This window comes from Apteryx rowi, unplaced genomic scaffold (genome assembly GCF_003343035.1).
Source record: "Apteryx rowi isolate R43461 unplaced genomic scaffold, aptRow1 scaffold_8, whole genome shotgun sequence".
In the NCBI taxonomy this organism is placed as follows: domain Eukaryota; kingdom Metazoa; phylum Chordata; class Aves; order Apterygiformes; family Apterygidae; genus Apteryx; species Apteryx rowi.
Genome location: NW_020451093.1, coordinates 3,994,144 through 4,018,577, shown reverse-complemented (window position 1 = coordinate 4,018,577; position 24,434 = coordinate 3,994,144). Strand labels below are relative to the sequence as shown.

The window sequence follows — 24,434 nt, the reverse complement described above, 5'->3', positions numbered from 1 at the left end:
GTTCACGTTCTTTACTTCATTGAAAGTTACAGAGAAGACCTCAAAAAATACACTACTTATTTCTGTGCCTCTGTTAGTTACATTTATCTAGTAGATATATGCCTACTTAATCTGAGAACAACAGTTTTGTAATAGATGTTTCGCTAGGTACATTGTTACATTGCAACAAATGACTTTATGTAATATATACTCTATTAAAAGAATTTTAAGATTGCAAAGCTTTAGAAATAGCAAAAAATGTGAAAATGCATAAGACAAAATGCATCCTCTGTTAGATAGTAGACTTTCTCTACTATTGCAAACTGCTGGTCAAAGAATATAGCACTGCTTTATGACACCTAATCTATACACATGCACAAGTTTTACCCTAATGTAAAATTAAAATTCCCAGAGTTCTAAGGAAAAGTGCTTCTTAGGTTTTACACTGTATACTCATAATGAATTCAGGGAGGTTTATAACAAAACCAATGTTGAAAATATTCTTTACAGCTATATTTAACTTTACAGCTATAATTAACTTTAAAATGCTATTGAACAACAGACAATCTATGCATTCATTGATGCAAATAGTTGGTGAGCATATCCAGTTTAATGTAGTTTTCCATTGTTACTGCTGCTGGCTATAATTTCAGATAGATTTGTGAATAATCTGTTTTTTGCAGCAAGTGCAGATGAGAAAAAGTTAATTCTATGTTGAAATGTTGAACAACATTACATTTCCTACCTCCTTTATTTTATTTATGTTGCATTTACTGATTCTCAAAAATAGGTATTATTAGCCTTATCACAGGAAATATTCATTCTATAAATGAAAAGCTTATACTGTAAATATCGTTCAAGTGTTCCTTCATTAGGTACCAGAAGGTGTAAAATCAAGTACCACTAGTACGTCAAGTTGTACCACTTTGTTTCTATGCTTGCTTTTTGCATTGATAGGCAGGCATTAAAGAAGGTTTAAGAGTACTGGCTGGGTACTAGCTGATTTTCTTTGTTTGTTTTAATACAGTAAAGTTTCCGTGCCCTCCTACAAGGCCTTACAGATGCAGAAACAACAGGGTTTGTCTGCGACCTGAACAGATTTGCAATGAGGTTGATGACTGTGGTGATAACTCGGATGAAGATCACTGCAGTAAGTGATATTACCTTTCAAGACATTCAGATCAAAGAAAACAACTTGAAGGCAAACTGTATTACAGAAGTCTGCTTATCTTTCATTAAACCTTAACTGGATGTTAACAGATCAGAATTTAAAACTGAAAGAAATTAAGCTTTAAATAATTCCCAGTGGCTTAATGGTTCAGGGTCATTCCCATTTGTATGTGTAAATAATGTAAATATTCTAAATACTGACTTATTTTTGTTACTGTTCATTTGTAATTATATAGATAAAATCACATATAAAGCAAGACCTTGTAAAAAAGATGAGTTCACTTGTAATGATAAGAAATGTATTCCGATGGAGCTACAGTGCGATTGGTTTGATGACTGTGGAGATGGTTCGGATGAGCAAGACTGCAAAATAAGTGAGTGACAAGCTATGTTTTCATGATTGTAGCAGAAAAGAAATAATAAAATGAGACGTTCTTCCATGCAGAACCTCTCAACAAAACAGAAATGTATATCTAAGATGTGTCTACATCTAATGTATCTCTCTGAGATGTTATATAAAATAACATCTGCACAATATCTAAGCAGATATACCCAGTATTTTGTTTAAAATATAATATAAAGAAAACAAAAAAATAACAAAAGAATGCAGTGTTCATTCTGTTTGACATACCATAAGAGCAAGGCAAAATTTATAGTAATTCAGGTTGTGGTTTTTAGAGTAGTTTAGTTGAGTTTTTGAAGTAGTTCAGGTTTAAATTGATTGCATTTTATTTCACATCTGCAGCAAGATAATTTTATAGTATTAAATTCACCTTCTGAAACAATGAATATTAATTAAATAGTATCTACATGCGTATGTAGGTAAATACTATAGTGTCATACATTTGTTTAAAATTTAACGTGATGCTGTTTTAATAGAACCAAAGATAAATTTGCCAGGATTTTTGTTGTTGTTCTTTTAGATGTCATCTTTTAGCAGTTTAAAGAAATCCTTTAGAATTTTTAAGTTATTTTTGTTTATGTTTAGGCATCACTGAATATACATGTGAAGGTAATGTGAATCCTTGTGGAGATGATGCATACTGTAATCAAACAGAGACATCCCTATTTTGTCAGTGTAAACCTGGATTTCAGAGAAACCAGAGGAACAGACAATGTGAAGGTACAGACCTTTCCATCATTCTGTGCTGTAAAGTATTAAAAGTCATCTGGGTAGTCAATTTTCTATGCTAGAGAAGGGGCTACATATCACATACTTTTTTTTCTCAGAGTTAAAACTGTTTCATAGCTATAGGATTGGGAAATCAAGATAACTGAGAGGAGGATGTAGTGGAAATAGATTTATGCATTTTACCTGGAGATGTTATCAAAGATTAATGTCAACTGTGAAAGTCAAAAGGTCCAGGTCAGAGCCTTGAATGATTTTATAATTTAATGTGTAAATGGATGATTTAAAATCTATTAGAATATTTAACTGAGCAATTTGAGTTGGCATTGACTAGGTATATGAGAGTATTTTGAGGTGCTTAAAAAGAACAAAGACCTATAAAACTGAAAGTCAAAATGTAAATAAAAGGTTGAAAATAAACTACCCTAGAAAAGTCAATCTTAATATACATGGTGTCACACTGCCTGAAGACAGACCTAGTTATTACAAAGAGTTGATCAGAAAGATCAAATAAAATCTACCTTTCAAAGAACCTTCCTGATGAATGGAATGTGAATTCATTTTCTTTCTAGTGAGCAGTAACTTACAGAAAAAGTGCAGATGACTTCAGTGGGACTGTCAAAGTGAATAGATGCTTGCATATGAAAACTTCATTATTTGGCTTTCTAGAAAAAGGTATACACAGGAGATTTTCCAGTAAGAGGTGATCATGTAGTTTTTACTTTGAAGGAGATAGCTATGTTGGAGAAAATTATAACAGACATTTTCATTCTCAAAGTTGACTTCAAGTTATAATGTTAATAGAGTGGTATAAGAAGGATGGAGAAATAATATAAAAATAATTTTTCTAAGATACATTGATTGCAGCGGGAATGACATCAGTGATAATGACAGAAAAGGGTTTCCTAATACTGTTGCAAATAAAAATGCTTACGAGTTCATTTTGTTCTTCTGCATTGTTTCATGATGTTCAGAACACGTTAAATAATAGTGTATCAAACTACAGATATATAAATCCCAATTTTTTTCCTCATAGATATCAATGAGTGTATGGTGTTTGGTGCTTGCTCCCAACACTGCAATAATATTAAAGGGTCATACAAATGCATATGTGAGAGGAATTATAAGGAGAGGAATAACAGTTGCATAGCAAAAGGTAAGGCTATAAAAATCAGAATGGATTGACAATACTAGATTATTTAGTTTTTTACTTGCATTGTTGGTAACACTAACTGTTGCATTTATAATTCATTTTAGATATATATTTCTTGAATAGTACATAAAAATAATTCTCAAAACCATTCAGATTTACCTTTCATTTAGATAAGCAATAAATTCTTATCACTTCTATGTAAATGAGCATACTTAGTGTGCAAGTCCATTATATGCAGTTGTTCCACTTTTTTTTTCAAACTGCAGCTTCCTCCTTTTACATTTAGATATACACAAAGAAGAAGAACAGAGGTTATATATTACCAAACATGTAAGCATTCTGGTGAAGTTTTAGAATCTTGAGGAAAAGAATCAACTCTTTCATAGAAACATTATTTTAAATAGTTTAGAAATAAAGTATTTGGAGTTGACACGGTTTGCTTTGTCTTGATGAGAAATCTTAAACAAGCTGTTTATGTGGAATTTTTCTAAGTATAGTCACCTAAGATTAGGTATCTAGCATAAATCTGCTGCCTAGACCATGCTCCAGTGAAGGTAAAGAAATATGCACACTTATATGGCATTTTTCCCTTTAATAAGACAGATTTATTGCACAAAATAGAAGTAATAGTTAAGTCTGAGTATTACATAACTTTTAAAATCATTTTACAAATAAAACAAGCAGTAATTCAGCTGCCTCAGTAAAATTAACATCAATTTTATGGGCCTATAGCTGAATAACTGAAAGTATGATCATAGCATCTTACCTGTGATTTAGTGAGATAGTAGGGCAAATTTGACTTACATTTACCCTTTGAGTCTTCAACTAGGAACCAATGTTGTCGTTGCAAGATGTGATTCTGTGTACATCTCTGTGTGTACGTGATGCACACCTAGGAGCAGTAACTGATCTGAATTTTACTGCCCTTAAATACATGTTGTGGACATACAATCCTAGAACCATAATAGATTGCATCATATTAATCCCAGTTCTTCCTTCTTTGTAGCACCCTGGTCAGTCCTGCAGGTGCACCCATAGTGGGTAGCTGTATGGTGATAGACAGCTTACATACTTTGTCCACGTTCTCTTGAAACAAGCTTGTCAGAGGAAGATGATATTCCTGCGTTACTAGCAATTTCCTCTACACATAACACGAATTCTATCAGCATTTAGCATCATTGCATACTGCTGAAGAAGTGGTCAGTTCAAGACATAGGGGCCAACTCCATTGCAATACAGTTAATGGTTCCTTGTTTCCCTCATTAGTACTTGTGTTAAAGGAACTCCTTTTTGTTTTATATAGCAGCAGTGAGGGAACAAATGACTTTGGGTACTTTATCTGCATAAGGAGCAAATGGATTGGATGGACTTTATTTTAAGTTGATTCTCCATAGATAAATGTGATATAAATTGGACACCTAAAAAAGTGCTTCCTAATGTACCCAGCAAGTTTGCAGCTTTCTCAAAACTTTGGGAATACTCAACAAGATTATCTTATGAATACCATACTTGTGCAACCTGTATCCAGATAATCAGTATCACAGGTATCCGTAGATGGTAGCTATCTGAAGTGCTGAAATTTAAGGTATTACTGTACATATTCTATAGCAGCTCTGGCCCAGTTACAATCCTGTTGCAGTCAATTTCCAAACTTCACTGTCTTCGCTGAAGATAGCATCATCCACTTCTAATTTTCAGAGCAATTTAAAATAGTGCTTATGATCATGTTTGGATTCCTGTAATATATACATGTTAAGGAACATTTAGACACACATGCATATAAAAATGGAATAGCGAGTTATATGTATTTTTAATGTGTAATAAACCCTACTCTTTGTATGTTGCTTAAATTATTTAAATTCTTAAATTACATTCTACTCAATATATACAGTCTCAGGTATCATAGTGTGAGTGTGAAGAGATTGATGTCACATATTGATATCAAAGTATGAAGTTGTAGTTATTACCCAGAGTGTGACTCTTTTTGCATTCTTGAACAGAAAGTAAACAAGTAATTTTAGTATAAGAAATTATATCAGATAAACTCCAAAAAGCTACATAAATGAAAAACAGTGCTTTTATATTAGTTGACATTTACCTTATTTCTGTTTCGTTATAATAATCCCTAGGCTCTGAAGATCAAGTTCTCTATGTTGCTAATGACACTGATATCCTGGGTTTTACATATCCATTCAACTACAGTGATGTTCATCAACAAATATCACATATTGAACATAATTCAAGGATAACTGGAATGGATGCATATTATCAAGGGAACATGATTGTTTGGAGTACTCAGTTTAATCCAGGAGGGATTTTCTACAAAAAACTTCATGACAGAGAGAGAAGGCAAAGTAATAGTGGCTTGATAGTAAGTAATCAAAGCCAAAGATTACATGATACAAATTTCTTTTCATTTACTTTTCTGCTCTGGTTGTCCATAATAGCATGTGCTGATTTTTAAATTAAAATCTCTATCTGATAATGATTTTATTCAAATGGTATGTATGTCAAATTAAATTACTAATACCTTTCTATGCAAAACACTGATAGACTTGGCCAGGTCTCTGAGAGAACACAAGTATAGTATATAAAAAATTTTCTACCGAGAAATAACAAATATGTTAGAGGCTTGGAGAGAATGAATACCATAAAGATTTTTTTTACAGACGAAAGAACAGAGGATATAATAAGCATATATAAACAACCCATAGTTTAAAGAAAGCCATGAATTTGAAATGCTTGGAAAACATAGATAGTCAGGCCAAAGATAGACTGATTTGCTATTGAATTTCCACAGAGACCAGGTAAACAATAATAATTAGCAAGGCTATGAAAAATATTAAAAAATGAGAACATTATTTATTCCTTTAGATGTTTAACTGTGTATCTTCTTTTGTACAGAAAAAAAACGCTCGATATTTGTGAATGGGCGTATTGCTGAAGTCACTGTGCACTTTACAACAGAAATGTGTGTGTGTGGGGGGGGGGGGATTATAACCTAGGGTAATTGCAGGTGGTCTTAGGTGAAAGCAAAGTAAGTGTAGACTGAGATTCATTTTACTTAATCCATTTATACAGAATTCTTAAGGAAATATTAGTGCTGATCTAGTGCTGATAACAATGTGATCTTTACATCTGCGCTTTTTATAAATACTATAAGTTTAGATTATTTGACTATGTATTAAATGTGATGGCAGAGGAGAGTTACTAAATTTTTGTAGCAGGCTGTTTCCTTAAAGTTAGAAGGGTTAACAGGACTGAGCTTGTATTACATGAATGCTTCTGCAGAAAATACCCAGAAGAAAATACTGCAGCAGCATCAGTAGACTAATCTTTCATCTGTCAGTCAGCTCTTACGCACCTGAAACCACTTCTAAGTATCCTTCATCCAAGGATATTTCCTTTGCAAATGAATGACATTCCTGACCTTTGATGCCAGCAGGGCAGAAAGCCTGAGGGATGTAGACTGCAGTGGGCACTGAAGGTATCTTGCGTCTGTGATGGCACATGCATGGGAAGAGTGGGTAAAGAACACCGCTTCCATCTGCCAAGCACAAGGGAATCTAGATTTTGTTGACAGGAAATGTGTGCAAAGTAGATCTGAAATAGAAATATATTCATAGCATTTCTAATATGCAGGTATGTCGTTTGAATTTTGGGGAAGGATTGTTTGAGAACCTACGTACGGACTGAAGATGTGGAGTAATTCTGCTGTGTTGTTTTTTCATCTATGTGTGGCAGATACCTGTGTCTAAGAAATCATCCTAGACATCTCTAAATCAGATTCCTTATGTAAAGAAAATATATTTTTCAAGTCTTCAGTTTGCTGAGTTTAACTTCATATTTTCTGGGGTTTTTTGTTTTGTGATTAATCCCATATGCCGCTTGCAAGGATGAGTATAAGTCTAGTCTGCTGTCCCAGAACCTCTCTAATGAATCTGCACTTTCTTATGTGTTCAAATTGATCGTAAGCTTCCTTGAGTCATACTCCGTGGGTTGAAATTTACTTAACGAATGGGACACTGTCTCTCTATTTAAGCTAATAAAGATGAAATCTGAATTACTTTTGAGGGCTGGAAAATTACTTTTGTCTTCTAGTGTCTCTATTTTGCCATTAAGGCAGAATACTTTCTAGTCACTTACTCTTAACTCAAGATTATTGAAACACAGCTTTGCTTTTCTCAGCGTTGCATGAAAAAATTCTGCTTTTCTTTATACACCATTTTTCCCCAACTCATCAGTGCAGGTAGATGTTCATGAAGATACTTCTTCTGAGCCATGCAGGACTTTTGCAAATCTGTATTTGGAAAATGCCCAGACTGAGTATATCTGAATATATCTTGGACACCTTTCATTTATGTTTATGAAGCATTTATTTCTCACTGTGTTAACCCATTTAGATTGTTTTTTCAATATCATCTCATCAATAGTCAAATATCATTGCCTTTTATATATATGTTATCCATATGTATTATATACATATATATATTGCCTTATGTAACCAATTAGTGGGTTATTTAGTTTTCCAGTGTTGCTTTAACACAGTCACTTAAATTTGGTTTTGAAAAACCTATCTATTCCTTGATTTAAATCAAGTATTTTAATGGCTAAGTTTTCAAAGGTTACATTGTAACTATTATATCTAGACTTTGATATGTAAATCAGGACAGTAAACTTGAACAAACTCACCTGCATTTTCAGGTAATTACATTAATGCAAAAGTCTATCTCAACTGAAATTACTCCATGGAATTAGCATGTCAAGAGCTTTCTACAGAAAATAGCTTTAAGTATCTCTTATATTTTTCTGTGAAAAGGGATTTAAGCTTGATACAAATTGAAGCATTAAAGGAGACAGTAAATATCAACTCTCTAGAGTTTACTGACAGATGCAGAAGAGGATTACATTCTTATCCAGTTAAGATGATATAAATGAATTGGTGATAACTGGTGCAACTGTTCGCTGGCATAATCCTCTGAGAGAGGATGTGTGTGTTATCGGTGGTGAATATTCAACACAGAGTGACTTGCCACTTAAACTCAAGTGCTCATTTTCATGGAGGAGGACACAAAGCTGAACATTAAAATAATTGCACCATATAATAGGAAGAAAAACATAGGTTTGCTAATGCATTCAGTATATTAGCAGCTTGCTCCAGGCCCACTGTTCTGAGAGCTTAACAAGGGCCCTTCACCACTCGCATGGTGCAGCCACGTACATGCTCCCAACTTCTGTCCCAGGGCCCAGGACAATTCAGCGCATTGCTGTAAATGGAAACAATTTCTAGAAAGCTTTTCCTAAACACACCTTTTGCAAAATATGAGAAACTAGCACCTCTCATTTACTAAAAATGTAATGAGGTTTCATAATTGAAAATCTTGCCTTATAAAAGGTGACTCAGCTAAAACAGATCATTGCTTAAATGTGTTCTGTTAATACAAACTGTATTCAGTAAGTAGGCAACTTAGTATTTAAGTAATGTTGCAGACATTTGAAATAAATTATAAAAATGGTAAGGTTTTGTTTCCAATCTTTTCCAGGTTACCCTCACAAATGTTTTCAGTCACTCCACTGTTTTATTCTGTAATCTAACTGCGCCAGGCAGTTTTGACCCATGGTGTATTAATTATGCAGAAGATGTTTTCCAAGGACAAATAGATTCTATTTTTAAGCATTTCCTGCTCAGATCCATACTTTTGGATGTTTAGTTGCACACCATGATTTCATTACTAGAGAACTCCTTTATAAATGCCTGCTGATGGTACCAGATATTCATGCCCAAAGAATATTTAAGGATCAACTTCACTGTTCCTTTCAGCCATTAGCTGACTTAAACAGTATTCTGCCAACATGGTCTCTCCTTCTTTCTTTTAGTTGCACTTATCAACAAAATGTTTTTAGTAATCTTAAACGTTTAAGTTGTGTTATAAATTATGTTTTTACCATCATGCTCTGCATTGATGTTTTTTAATTTCTTACTTAGGACACGCTGTCTGTCTGGGATCAGAGATAGCATTTTTAAATGGTTCTACTTGTGTGATACAAATAGTGGTTCGGTGAACCGCTTGCATGTTCAGATGCTGCTCATGTGTTGAGGAAATTTTCAGTTTGTGCAAGTAAAAACCTAAGTGTTTTCAAGTGCTATCTTTCTCTTTCTTATTTTTATTGTTCTAATAATATATTATTAGGTATTCTATTATTTTTAATGAATATTTGTTAGATAACAATAATTTATTGTCATAATTTATTCCACAGCAACGCCATACAAAAAATATCTGTAAAGTTAATAGAGAAAATACTGCTTCAAACATGCTTGTGATGTTAAGTAGATTCATAATTTATCCTTCCTGGGCCAAGATGCTAAGCATCGCAAGGCAATGGGTTTGTTCCAGCTCTGTGTATAACATAGGCTTTTTTAGGTCAAATTCCACTTTAGGGATTGACAATTGTTCTGTAATCTACCATCATACCAAAATGGTTTCCAAACCCCAGCTGTTACCACACTTCTTTTTAATTCTTTGCCTGTAAAAGAGGTTTTACAACAGACAGCAGCTGATCGAAAGCAATCAAGCTGACTCGTTCTGTAGGTGTGTAGAAACTACCATATTATAAGAGGTGATTAGGCTTCAAAACCCAAATTCTCTAATAAGTTGTAGTAATTTATATTCAGCATCACAGTGGGCTAAAAGGACTAGAGAAAACATTAAGGTCATTTTCATCCTTATTCTTTATGCAAAATCATTCTTTAAATATTAACATAGTCCAAATAAGCTATTAGGTAAAAGCTCATTTAAGTAAGTAGTTTTCCTAGGCAACATAGAAAGATGTGTAAGACATCAGAAACATGATCTAGCTAGGCTGGAACCTAATCAACGCATCTGAGAATTACAGGGCAGTAGCATCAGCCAGTGTGTTTTATTTTCTCTTTTGAATCACTTATAACAGATGGCTGCTTTCCATTTCTTCTGGTTATCTCCTTGTTCATTTGAACTTTAGTCTGAGCCCCAGCATTACTAGAATTCCACTTTTATTGTATGGATAAGAAGCGTGAGGAAGGGTCGCTGTTAGTAGGCTGTGCAGCCTTGTTCCAGGATCTTTTTTAGGAGATCCCGTTGTGTCATCTGTTTCTACTACCAGCTTTCTGGGGGCTGTCCCTCACACTGCATAGTTTCTTACATCATGCTCTTGCCAGGTTGCAAAAAAATCAATCTTACTGTAAACAGTGGGTTCTTGAGTCCAAGGGAATGGCAAGGGACTCTGCTGTCCCTAATAGCTGTTTTCAAGAAACTGGTTTCAGTCTTGCAGTCCAGTGCTTCCAGGTAAACTACTAACTCTGTACAGTCCCTGGGGTAGTAACTGGAGAGCTCCTGGTCCAAGAGGCTTCTTGAAACAGATCAGATGCCTGAATATAATGCAGAATTAAAAGGAGTTTGGATTATGAAATACAATGAAGTTTATCAGCAAGTACCTGCATTTCCAGGAGTCTTATTTTTTCTTTGAATTGTTTGAGCTGTGCTTGGATAACTTAACAAAAAACAGAATATTGCATGCAAATACTAGATTTCTTGATAAAATAGCTTGCTTTCATGTATTTCTGGAAGCATATGCTGCCAGTAGCACAAAGATTTGCGATAAATTATTTTTGTTTAATCTAAAAAAACCCCAACACCTGTTTTTAAAGAAATACTGTTTTGTAAATGCAGTTATTGAGTTTTCTGCTTTAATACTCATCTAAATAGAAAGTCAAAGTTCTGCATATCTTTAGAACATGCGTGCTGTGACATTTTTGTAGGAGTAAAGGTTTATGAACAATGAACTATCTAAATTTACCCTTGCAGTCCTATTATTTCACCTAGAGATTGAAATGACCTTTATTTTATGATGGGGGGGAAAAAAACATCTACAAATGTATTTCTGGTATGAGGGAACTCTGACATCTGAGGAAAATAAGTTGTTTGGGGATTTTCTTTCCTGGTTTTAGTTCCAAAGTTTAGTAGTGTTCCATTACTGCATTTGTCAAAAACCAAACATTTTTGTACATAAGTTAACTTGATATCATTATATGTAAATAGGCAAATAATTACATACTTTCTTAGTTCATGCAAGGCTTGAATTTTTGATTGTATGCTTTGTTCATGTAAGGAATTACTTGAGTAGTCCTATTTTAAAGGGTTTACTCCTCTCTGCAGCAATTTTTGTAAACTTTGGAGAAACTTTTTAATACATATTTCTACTAAGTTGCATTTCTCATTTGCAATATGTTTTTCCGTCTTTAGGACTATTTCTTTTAGGATCCAGGCCTTAATTATGACTGTGGAATCATAATAGAGATATTACGGTTTGTAATTGTAAAGATTTAATCAGTCGAGATTTTTACCTATGAGGATGAGTATTCTTCTGCTAACTCCAGTTTTAGTGATGGTGGAACACAGTAACAGTTAACAGCAAGGAAAGAGAAGCAGTCTTCTAAATGCAGTGATTTTACTTTTCCTTGTCAGACTCCCGTGCAGCCATAGCTCAGCATGGTGTCAAGGACCATTTTCAGTGAGTCTTATCTCACAAGGGCTTATGCTCAGAGAGCATAGTTCTGTAGAGTATAATAGCTGTGTAAGCTCAATTCTTCCTCTTCTTTCCTTTGGAATCACAGTATGTAGCATTTGTCTGCTTCAGTATCAATAGTTCAGGTGGTTAATGTGTTAGTGCCATTTTCTTAATAATTGAAGTAGCCTTAGACTTGAGAAAACAGTTGTTTTGAACCACTGGATTTGTTCTTCTACACTGAATAGAACTATGAGCAGATCAGTCTAGAGCTTATCAGTATAGGTGGAGTTTGTGTCTTTCCAGTGCAGTATTTTCAAATATTTCATCATCCGTGTTAAAAGTACCAGTTATTTGCCAAATCTGTGACCTGTTAAAGATCATCTCCATACATCTAATTTTAAAATTTGTTCCTTTTAGTGTCCAGAATTCAAAAGACCTAGGGGCATTGCTGTTGACTGGGTTGCTGGAAATATTTACTGGACTGATCATTCCAGAATGCATTGGTTCAGCTACTATACAACTCACTGGACGAGTCTGAGATACTCCATCAACGTAGGGCAATTGAACGGACCTAACTGTACAAGACTCCTTACAAGTATGGCAGGAGAACCATATGCAATTGCTGTAAATCCTAAAAAGGGGTATGTATGTTTTGACATTATTCTTTTTTTGGTGATTTAAACCCAAATGCAGAGTAAAGTATGACAAATGATGTGTACAAATGTCTAAAACTTGGCCAAGTCATTTTCTTAATCTTTCTGCTTAGTTTACCTTTATGTGAAACAGGGTCGATTATGTCCTGTTTTTAGGTAGGTTGAGAGGCTCACAATAATTTAATGTCAATAGGTGTTTTGAGGTTCTGTATAGGCTTATAGCTTTTTTTTTATGTTTAATACTTTTAGGATGATGTACTGGACAGTTATTGGGGACCGCTCTCACATAGAAGAATCGTCTATGGATGGTACTCTGAGAAGGATATTGGTTCAAAAGAATTTGCAAAGACCTACAGGTACACATCATTTCCATTTTTCCTGGTTATGTGACATTTGGTAACTTGGTGCAAATATCTTGGCTGAGTTCCAGTTTTTCAGTTTCCAAAAAATTGGGTATAAAATTGTTTATATTCTGGTTATCCATATGCAGTTACCAATTAAAATTCTTAATTGTATTTTCAAATGATATATCTTAATATGACTTTTATGTAACAAATGACTGTAATGACTATTATGTAACAAAGCTTGAAATGATAATTTTACAAGGCAGTATCAAAGGACTTTATGTAATCAATGAAAATATGATTTGTTCAGATACCCTTAAAAAAGAAAATCAAGTGAACAGGCCATGCAGAGAGAATTTCACAAATTCGTTGCCACAATATTGCATTTTTTGATACCTACTGTCTGAAAACAATTTTATAGCATCCTTCTGTACTTTTCTTCCTTTGCTTCATCTGCAAAGTGAAAGTCTATAGAGTCTTTAAATTTTTTTGTCATATATTTCACACAAATCTGCTCTCTTTGTGAAGGGAATGCAAAAGAAAGACTTCAAGCCATTCTTTCCCTATAGCTTTAATATTTCCTTCCAAGTGAAACCTTACTACTCCTGATTATATGAAGTTTGAGATTTTACTGACTATCTGTATTCCACTGCTCTTAAATTTGTTGTTAATTATGACTTTTCCATTTCAAGTAAGAGAAAGTGAGAATTTGAGCATTTTGGTTTGACTTCACAGGGTTTACATAAACATGACTATCACAGCAGTACTATATGTGTAAAGAATACAAAATAAGTGCTTTTTTAGTTTGTATTTTCTCTGATACTATGAAAGATACATTGAGAATGCTACTTATTTAGTATTTGTTACACTGAGAATGTTACTTATTTATTATTTGTTATTTAAATATTCTTATTAAAATGAGAAAAATAATTCAAAGTGGGAGATTGGTAACTGTTCCTAAAACTTGCACATTTCATATACTATGTATCATACAGAGTTGACACCTTGTGATTATCTCTTAGGAGAAATGATTCTCTTCAGCTGTATGTCTGAATAGTAGTGTTTCATTTAAAGACTTTTTTTAATGGAGTTGCAAATATAAACATATTTCACTGGTCTATGCATCAAATTTCCTCTCCTTCCTCTCATCTATCTATTGCCGATTAATTTATGACCTTACGAAGAGAATTTTTGCTGTTATGTATAATTTCTTTTGATGTATTTTTTTCTGACTCACCTACTTACATAAATAGGAAGAGAAATACTTTTTTCCCATTCTTATAAAAAATATACTATAACTTCAAAAGCTGAGAATTAAATTATTTTATAGTTCAAATATTTTTACAGGCTGGAGCTTTTGACATGACTTAAAATGGCATATTAATCATTTAAGCATCCTCTAGTGAAACATGGACTGTTTGATTTAACTATTGCAGTTATTGCCTAGAGGCTGGGTAGTCACAATGTTATCTATCTTTTATTCTTGTTTTTGCTCTCACTCACTGTCTGACTCTCTCTCCATATATATACACACACACACAATAAATATTACTATTTAAATCTTGCAACACTTTCAGCCTATTTCAAGTAAAATAATTGTAATTTTAATTCTGTAATAATTATTATATATGAAGTATTGGTGACAAAGAAAACCCAGAAAAATATATACTTGTGGAAATGGCATAGATTAGGAAGACCGTATCAAATCTGAATGACTTGCAGTTCTCAGCACATAGTCACACTGATGCTACTGCTTAGAAATCTATCGACGTCAATGGGTTTTGTTTTGGTAGAGCAAAAGGATTAGATTCCATATTTATATTCTCGCCTGCTATAGGTTCCTACCTGCTGCGGATTCAAAAAGTTCAAAAAGTTCAAAACCTTGGGAGAATAAGTTAAAGAAACTGGTTGACTCAAGCTGAAGGCTGAAGCAGAAGATGTTATATTCTTTTCAGTTTTCTGTCATGTTTCCTCATCTTCACCATTTTCTGTGTTCTACAGACAGGAAGGATAAAAAAATCTTTAGTACATAACAATGCGTATTTTGAACTTTTTTTCTTTGTAGGTCTTGTAGTTGACCAGTTCAGTCAGCGTTTGTTCTGGGCTGATTTTGAATTATCTGTTATTGGCAGCGTTCTTTTTGATGGTTCTGACTCAGTTGTGTCTGTGAGCACTAAGCAAGGTACAAAGAACTTTTATATAACATGATTCCTATTTTATTTTATTTGGCTGAAATTTCATGATTCAGAGAAACTGTGTAAGCAAAAAGAAATGATTATTGAAAAGTAATATTCATCGCTTTTTCTTCAGATATTACTTTAGATATTATCTAAACAAATAGATATTTAAGCTTTTAGATAATCTTTGGGAGAAAGATGGTGGGGTGGTATGTGCAGATCTCCAATGCTGGTATCTAATTATTAGCTTAGGTAATATTAAATTACCATTGTGATTAATACCTATGTTTGGCCTCATTTGGACTTACACAGCAACAGGAGGACCTTGATTAGGTAGAAGTTGGAGCTATCTGCATTGCACAGGAATTATATAACTTAGAGATCAGTCAGCCTGAATCAGTTCTGGGAAAAATAATGGATATGGTATTCAGGAGAGTAAGTAGCCACAGAATGCTACTGAAAGAATGCAGATCAGGAAAGTGTGTTTTGTAAGAAAGAGGTTCTGGTCTAACAAACTTCTCTTTTAGTAAGACTGTGTGTTGACTTTTTAATAATTTGATAATCTAATAATATATGTAACAGCATTTTATGAAATTTGGATAAAAAAGAAAGAAAGCACGTTAAATAGGTTCAACATGGGGAAGCAGTCTGCTCTTGGGAAATGCTCAGTGGGGAGCTGGTAGTGGAATTTCATCGGGATGATACTACATCAGGTGCTAGTGAGTGTTTTTAACCAATGATTCACCTGGGGCTTCTGGAAGGCACTAGGAAAAATTCTCCCTCAATGGAAATTGAGCAGGACCAGATTTAAATCATCTTATTCCAGTTTTAATAGCATTTTACATCACATCTTGGATTAAAATACATGGAAGGTACTCATCTGATGAAGGATGGTTTTGATGAGTGAGGGGATCTGATGACCACCTCCTATAACGCAGACTCACACTGTGCAGATGTGTGGCGTAAGGTTTTAGAAGACAGTAAATGCTCCTAATACTCTTGCTTGTGCCTCCTTCAGTTACAGGGTTTAAAAGTGGCTGGGTTACAGTCTAGCAGAAAAACCACACTCAGTCCTCAGAAAGTAGAGTTCATAAATAATTTTATAGAAACAAAATACTGAGCACCAAGCATTGATAACAGTGTGGAAAAGCAGTAAAAAGAAAGGCTGATAATTGGAACTAAAGGCAAGTTAAAAATAAAGCACATTTTCACAGTGAAGTAGATAATGAAAGCAACAAGGTATCACAGGCAGTGATAGGTTTTGTTTCTTTATGTCTTCATATCAAGAAGAGATGCATCTCTGAAAAAGAAGCTTTAGGCAGAAGCTATGCGCTTGTTACACAGGTAAAACTTCACAGGTGAAATTTTACAGTCTATCCTGCATAGAAGATCGGAGTATGTTATCTAATGGGCACGCCTGGTTCTTAAAAATGAGGAACAATAGAGCTTTAGCATCTTCATTTTGCATTAATTTACTATAGTTATGAATTAAAAGAAATGTAGTATGAAAATCAGTATTTCTAACACACATGTTAAGAAGAAACGATGGTGAAGAAGTGTTTTATCAGAATAATTTTTTCTATGTACAGCAAAATAATCTCTTTTTGTTATGTCATGTGTATGTTACTTGTAGTTAAAATGTTGCAGCTAAATATGTTTTTTTAGCTAATCCTTATGATAGGGCTTCACTGCTTTTCAATGTTCAGCCAGTCACTGAGGCTGAGATGTGAGAAAACTAATACCAAACTAGAGATTTTAGTTGCTTCTGGTATGGGAAGATTGCTTTCAAAAAGATTGCTTTTTAACGATAGTCTTTGTGTATACAAACCAAGCTGTCTGAATAATAATGTATTTTAACTTGTAATTGCAATGCAATTGAATTTATTATCAAAATAAAGTTGTTTATTATTTAAATATGAATATATTTATGCATTATTTATTTTTATTTAAGGTTTACTGCATCCTCATAGAATTGACATTTTTGAGGATTACATATATGGAGCAGGTCCTAAAAATGGCGCATTCAGAGTACACAAATTTGGCAGGAGCCTTGTAGAATATCTAAGCGTGGATGTTGATAAAGCAAAAAGTGCCTTGATTTTCCATCGCTACAAACAAATAGACTGTGAGTAATCATAATTACTTTAAACTAGATATGGAGTAAATTAATCTCAGAAAAAAAATTAAAAGTAACCCACAGTTGAAAAATATAAAAGAGCCTTACTGTACAAACTGAAAATAGATTTGGTCATACTTCATTATATAAGTTTAATTTAGATTTTTGATGTATTTTCTCCCATTTGAAAAGACGTTGGACAAATGTTTGCCTTGTGCACCTACACTGTAAATGAAGTATAAAAAAAATAGAGAGCTGAATACAAAAACTTATAGTCACAACCAGATGCTACTTTTTCTTCATATTACCAATAAATCTCTTGTCATTTGCAAAATTATTAACGTAATTAGAATTGGTTTTAGTTAATGATTATGAAAATTTGAATTCCATAATAGCATTCCAAAAATATTTCTCATTAATACAGTGTCTTTCATTATAAAAAAAAACACTCAGTGATTTGTAAATAAATATATAAGTAATAACTTATTGAGAAAATTACTTCATTTGCTGTGGAGCCCAAAACTTAGGTGCTTAAGCTATTTTTGAGAAAGCCAAAATGAATGATGCATCCGATGGGAATTACAAGCGAGTGTAAGGTTTGTATAGCAGGATAGGGGGCAGCGGTGAGATTAGAAGCGGAAGCTTGCTGTGCCCTGTGCGGTGGTGCCCCAAAGGTGGGATGGAGAGGAAAGACCATCCCTACATAGTGTGCAGTACATGTATGGCGTACGCATGCCTGTGACCAGGATATAATACTGACCCTTTTAGTTCTGTCTGTAGTAGAAACATGTACATCATGTGAGTACCAAGTAAAGATACTGTACCTGACTGAAACTTAAAGACAGACTGAATTTTTGTCAAAGCACTAAGGTGAATCTTCCACTTGAAAAAGCTAAGCTGAGTTCTCAAGCAGCTCTCAGCCTTCTGGCTCCGTGCATGGTGAAGGAGAGCCGCTCACCTGCACTGCTCGTGTGAGAGGACACTTTAGTGACGGCGTTGAGCTGCATCATTCCTGCCATGAGCTGCCATGCAGGCTTTCGCCACTCTGGAGAATATTCAGGGAAGCCTTTTTTTAGGCAGGTGGGAGCAGACCTTCCCAGGAAGCAGACAGAAGCACTGACTGCAGGTGAGAGAGAAGGTGAACACACACCTGAGAAAGATATCTAGAAATATCAGTAATATTTTTGATTGATCTCAAGCCACCCTTTTTGCTTAAAATTAGTGGGTTGAGTGAAGTTGTAAGCCCCAAATGCATTTCTAAGCCCTTGCAGAGTTCTCCAATTCAGTCTAGTCCACAGTCACTGCTGGGGAAGTGTGAGGGTATCACTTTTGCAGAGTGCTTCCAGTACAGTGCTGGCATCTGTATTAACTCCGCTGGAGGAGTAAAGTTTACTATGATCCCAACAGTATTATCTGCAGCAGCTAAAACTCCTGAAAATATTTCAGCCAAATACAGATCTTCTTAGGTCAGTCAGCAGCTGATAAAATCACGGCAAAAGCTGGCAATCTTAAATGAGAGGTGTAGAATGAGGAGAGTTAATGAAAATTGCTGACTTATGAATGAATACTGTTGCAATGAACATTTAGGTGTTAAATAATTCTCTTAGCACTAAAAACCGATGTTTACTTCTTGAATGTCTTGCTTTAACATTTTTAAATCTGTTGTTACTGGAATAAATTCTATGTTGGCATGAGTCTTGTGCTGCCACTTGAGTGAATGTGTTCACTGACTTCAGGCTGTCGATATCCTGGAAACCAGAAGTGTATCATAATTAAGTATATCTGATTATTCATTTTTTTCCAGTTCTGTAACACAGTGTAATTATAAACAAGATAATCTTTTATATATTTTCTCTTCTCAAATAGTGCCTAATCCATGCTTGGACCTGACATGTGAATTCATTTGTTTACTCAACCCTTCTGGTGCAACATGTGCATGTCCAGAAGGAAAATCATTGGTCAATGGAACATGCATTGATCTGAACCTGTTAGGTGAGTATTGAAGACTGCATGAGAAACAAAAAATAAAAGAAATGGTCAGTTTTTGTCATGGCAAAAGGCAAGGCTGCCTGTGGGTTGGAGTTCTATGATGTTGTTCAACATATCTATTACTCACCTGAAATGGAAAGTAAATAGTGAAGAAGCAAAATGCTGGCTTCAAAAAACTGTTTGCATTCATCAAAATGAAAAATGAACTATCGTATTGAACTGATGTAAAATGATACGCATTGTTAGAAGTGTAGTATTAAGACACAGGAAACCAGAGTTCATGGTAGAATATCTACTTAATTCTTGCTATATTTTAGGAAAAATAAAGAATGTGACTTTTGCTATAGAAGGAAGAGAATAAAATGCTTAAAATTATTGCCACTGTAGTTCTGGCCAAACCTAATGGGTTAAGTGGTTAACCAACTGGAATGGATTTTTAGTCCACTTGAGTTTTAAAAATTTCCAGAAATCATAAAGTAGGATTTCTCATGTGTATGAAAAGTCAGAATGTGTCAGAATGTTCCTCTAATGTTTAATTCTAGGCTCAGAAATTGAAGTGATTTATATTTTGGTGAGATCCTTAGTACTTAACCTGCTCAATTTAGTAATTTAATTAATTTAAATGAAATGTCACCATTCCATTTTGTGGGGGAAATCTCACCTATTAAAGACTTCCTAATCTTTAAATACTGAATTAATGTAACAGTGTTTCAGTGTTTTATGATGTGGGATTAATAAAACTATCCTGACTAGCAGTATTTCTCTTTCTGTATCAAGAAATCTACAATTTTAAAAAATAGTTTATAGAGTAAAACAATATTACAGAACTTGTCCTACATAACAAACCCATTCATCTTTTTGCTCAAGTAAGAGTACAGCATATGCGTTGCATTTACATCAGCACCAACTTTTATATGTACTACATCATGCTCTAGCACAAATATAGTAAATGAAAACTTAATTATGGTTCCTCTGTGGCTGAATAGCTATGAATGTAGATTCATACAATAGTTATACAACTCTACAGTAGTTTTATAACAATTCTACTGTTACGGGAGAAATTACGTCACTGAACCAGATGTAGTAGAAAACATAAGCATGCTCTACCAGATTTGTGATTTTTAAGACAAAGTCAGTCTAAACACCCTATGTCTACAGAGAATATCTACCCTCACTGCTCCTTCAACTACCAGATATTTGCTTATCCGAGATGGAAACTGTTCTGCCTGGCTACCTCTGACTTGTCATCACAAGATTTTCTGCTGAGGCCATATCACCTAAAATTTATTAAAAATGGCCCATAGTTAGTATTTAAGTATTGAAGAAAGGACAAATAAAAGAATCCTGTTTTTTTGCTGGTGACTGGTAGTAATTTGAACCCATAGTTTCAGAAATGCTACAGTTTTACTTGTGGGGCAAGAGATTATGCCGTGGTAGAGCTTTCAGGACATTATGTTTTTATTAAAGAAATATCTGGAGGTATTTTCTGGTATCCTCCCACAACTGTGATATCTACTATACCTTTTTACACATTGCTGAATAAATATTTCTTAGTTTTGTGATAAAAATTATATTTCTAGTATTGCCTAGCATAGGTTTTTTCTTGTATATTTTCCTCTACTGATTGTAGATTGCAGGTTTTGTAGCCTCACAGATTACAAATTATGAACAAACACTAACCTCAGCATCATAACATACTAGCAAGTATACGTTTTTGCACTCTTTTGACATTTATGAAAAAGTATGAAATGGGTTTTAAATGTTTGTTGCATGCTACTTAGCACACTCTACTTAGCCTTGCAGGGATCAGCAGAGATTCTTGGCAAGATCAGAGTCACCCTCAAGGTCAGCGTCTTGAATGAACACAGATTATAATTACTGGCGGGCTGACAAACCACTTGTGCTTACTAGGTTTCTAAGAGCCTCTAAACAAGAAACATCATTTAAATTTGTAGTAAATGCCTTTTCTTACTGAAAGCCAAGTCGTAAAACAGATTTTCTTCCTTTAAAAAGTTATATTGAAAGAAATATTGAATAAAAAATGGAAGACAGTCTTACTATTCTGTTCTGATGAAAAGCTACAAAATACCTATGAAATATCCCAAACTGCATACATTTCACTTGTTAAAATCTTGCATTGTATTTTCTTCACTGTCTCAGAGCATTTTTGGTGAAATGATAGAAGACAATAACCCAAAACAGTCAAAATCTTGTCAAAATCCTTATATTGCAGAATATTGATCCAGCTTTAATCCAAGATTGCATAGTGATATTTTATGTCAATTTCTGCAATAAAATTCTGATTCAAAGTCAATTGAAAGATCCCTGTTGTTTTTAGTGGTCTTCTGATGAGACCCTTGAAGAGTGAAGTCCAGGAGATTTTATTCTAAGGCACGACCATCTATGAAACTCTCTTTAACTGGTTTTGTTATGTATAATTCAGGTTACTGTAGTAAACAGTATTTTATCAAGCATCCTTAAGAGTTTTATTTTTAGTGTCTTCTAAGTGGTTTTGGTCTTTAAAAATGTAGTAATGAAGTTACTATTACATTTTCATGACTTAACAGAGTCAAAATGGTACAGCTATGTAAGGTTCCCAGTTTTTCTTGAGTACTGGCCCTCAGGAGAGTCAGTGTTTGAGGACTTCATTTTGACAATGCATTAGTCTCTCTCCCTCTGAAAAATGCAGGCCAACAAATAATGATTATTTTCGAGAAACAGTTTTCTTCCTATTAACGTGACATTTTTCATTTTGGTGGGTTTTTTGCATGACTATTGTGAACAAGCCTTGCATGCTTTCTACAGCTTAATAGTTGGTTGGTGACTGGGAAGTCCTCTCAGTATTCCGTTGTTTCTTGTAACTATGGCCCAAAAAGTGACTCAGACTCTGGAGTCTGAAGTTCACTGAATTTTTTTTTAACAAAACAAAATTGAGGTAAGTTTGAAATTCTGCGTAATAGCACTAATGACTTGATTCATCCAACTGATTTTTCTTCATGAGTCCTGTGTGAAAAACTATAAATATTGAATCCCCAGTAGCTTTCTATAAGAATGAATCCAGATTGCTCCAGACAGCTGCTTTAACAGCATCTGTTAAAACTGATTAAAACAGTTTTTTGGTTTGGCTTGGCTTTTTCAAGCCAGAGTTATTGCAACACGTGTCATGCTGAATGAAATTCAGAATATTTTTAAGACAAAATCAAAACTGGTTCCTATTTGTCTTAGGTAAGCTTTCATCTCTTTTTTTCCATAGCTGATTATGATTGATGGAGCACAAAGTTTTTTCTGATTTATGTATTGACTGCGACAGGCATGACTTTTTCAGTTCAGAAGCTATTCTTTAGTTTTTAAATGGGTAGGGTACCACTTTATGTTTACAAAAGAAACCAGTGGATTTATACACATTCGCTTTAATATATCTAATTATCTGTGGCACAAAGAAGCTAAATATGTTATTAGGAAGATGAAAGTGCAAAGGGAGATTTGCACTGGAAGAAAGGGAAGAAAATCACAGGAATGAGCAAGAGTAATGGAATACTTCCAGGAGTTCAGTATTTTGGAGCTGAATGTTTATCACTTTCATTTTAGGAAGGGGATATTTGTGCTGTCTTGGCTGGAGGAAAAGCCTGAGAAAAATTACAAAGGCTCAGATATGATGTTGCTTCTGAAAGCAGATGAAACCATTAATTTATCATGGTATTTCCTGCAGTGCATTTCTGTGGGTGCTTGCCCATTTCACACTGAGACTGCAGGCAGACCAAATGCTCTCTGGCTGGGGATGTAGAGCTTAATCCCTACATACTTCCTTTTCACCCACAAATTTTGCCTCAGGGAGCTTTACTAGCAAAAGCTACGGCAGTTCAATCCATGCTATCTTCTTGATTTCTGTCCTGCTTTCAGTCTTTTTTGATAGCAAATAGAACAGTGGTCAAACACAGAAAACAACTTCTTGTTTGAAAGAATCTATTGGTTGCAGCAGTTATCTTCTGTGTTTAGAATGGGGATATACCATTGGGACTGATGTTTTCCCAGAACAGAAAAAAATGTATTAAATTACAGCAGGTGTTTGGTTAGTTTTTCTCACTGTGCATCCTTTTCTGAACACTTCTGTTCCATTTGGGATTGTAAAGTAAATGGATTTTTAAAAGCAGAATATGTGAAGGGCAATGAAGTGGTCTTTAAAGAGGAGGGTCTGTCTTATAGCATTCAGACAAAATTTGGAGATTGCAACTTCATATAAGTTTTGGCTTATGGAGAATTGACAGATAGTAGTGGCCTCTTCTGGGGTGACAGAAATATTTATACAACCTTACCAGAACTTGAGAACTTGAGTCTCTTGAATGGGTGCATTCAGCTTAGTAAATATAACTACACGTTTCTCTTCAGGGTAGGCAAGAGCAAATAACTTTATGCCACCTGAGAAGAATATTTTCCACTGTGCAGAGGAAAACTGTTCTTGTCCCTATGAGTATATTTCGTTCACCTTTTGCTCCATAGCATCATCTCTCCAATAAGCTGCTAGTCTAGAAATCAGTGGATCTTTCAGAGGGCAAAATAGCGAAAAGTAAGTTGTATTTTGCTCAAGAAAGAAAGGGTTTTTATAGATGTACCAATGAAAGAAATGTATGTGTGTGTTTGGGAGAGAGGGATGGAATATCTAAAAAGTGAACAAGTAAAGGTAGAAGTATCAGTAGTTCAGAAAGTTTTGCATTGCTGCTTTTTCAGTATTTCCTCTGTGTAAGAAGTTTGGTTTTGGTTAGAGGAAAGTGGCAAAAATTGAGCAAATAGGCCCTAAGTTCATTAATATTATCAAACATTCATATCAGGAGGAAAAAATGTAAGAAAAAGAGCAAATCAAAGTTATTCTATTCTTTATTGAAGAAATATTAAGATTGAAGTAGACAAACCAAGGCAGCAGAAGACAAAATAATCAGACTAGGGGAGAATATATAAAATTACATGACCTATAACCATTTACTTTCTATCATGTCAGATTCAGTAGCTTGAATATTAGCCAATAGTTTAGCAAGTGAAATTATTTACTTCTGACATTTCAAGAATTAAAAAGGACAACTGAGAGGTGTTTGAGTTGGAGTTCCAGCAAGATCTGACCAGTGTTGACTTTACTCAAGGTAGAAACATTTTTGATTTAAAAAATTTTTTTCTTTACTTTGTTCCAA

General features: G+C 34.2%; 1 protein-coding gene across 1 annotated transcript in view; it reads left to right on the top strand.

Moving 5' to 3' along the window:
* LRP1B (LDL receptor related protein 1B) overlaps nt 1-24,434 on the top strand; it is a 572,531-nt gene that overhangs the window by 506,379 nt on the left and 41,718 nt on the right. Inside the window, exons 73-82 of the mRNA XM_026088976.1 lie at nt 1,007-1,129; nt 1,386-1,523; nt 2,138-2,272; nt 3,315-3,434; nt 5,561-5,802; nt 12,393-12,616; nt 12,878-12,984; nt 15,038-15,154; nt 17,101-17,274; nt 19,132-19,257. Of these exons, the coding sequence (XP_025944761.1) occupies nt 1,007-1,129; nt 1,386-1,523; nt 2,138-2,272; nt 3,315-3,434; nt 5,561-5,802; nt 12,393-12,616; nt 12,878-12,984; nt 15,038-15,154; nt 17,101-17,274; nt 19,132-19,257 (1,506 nt within the window). The remainder of the gene's footprint in view (nt 1-1,006; nt 1,130-1,385; nt 1,524-2,137; nt 2,273-3,314; nt 3,435-5,560; nt 5,803-12,392; nt 12,617-12,877; nt 12,985-15,037; nt 15,155-17,100; nt 17,275-19,131; nt 19,258-24,434) is intronic.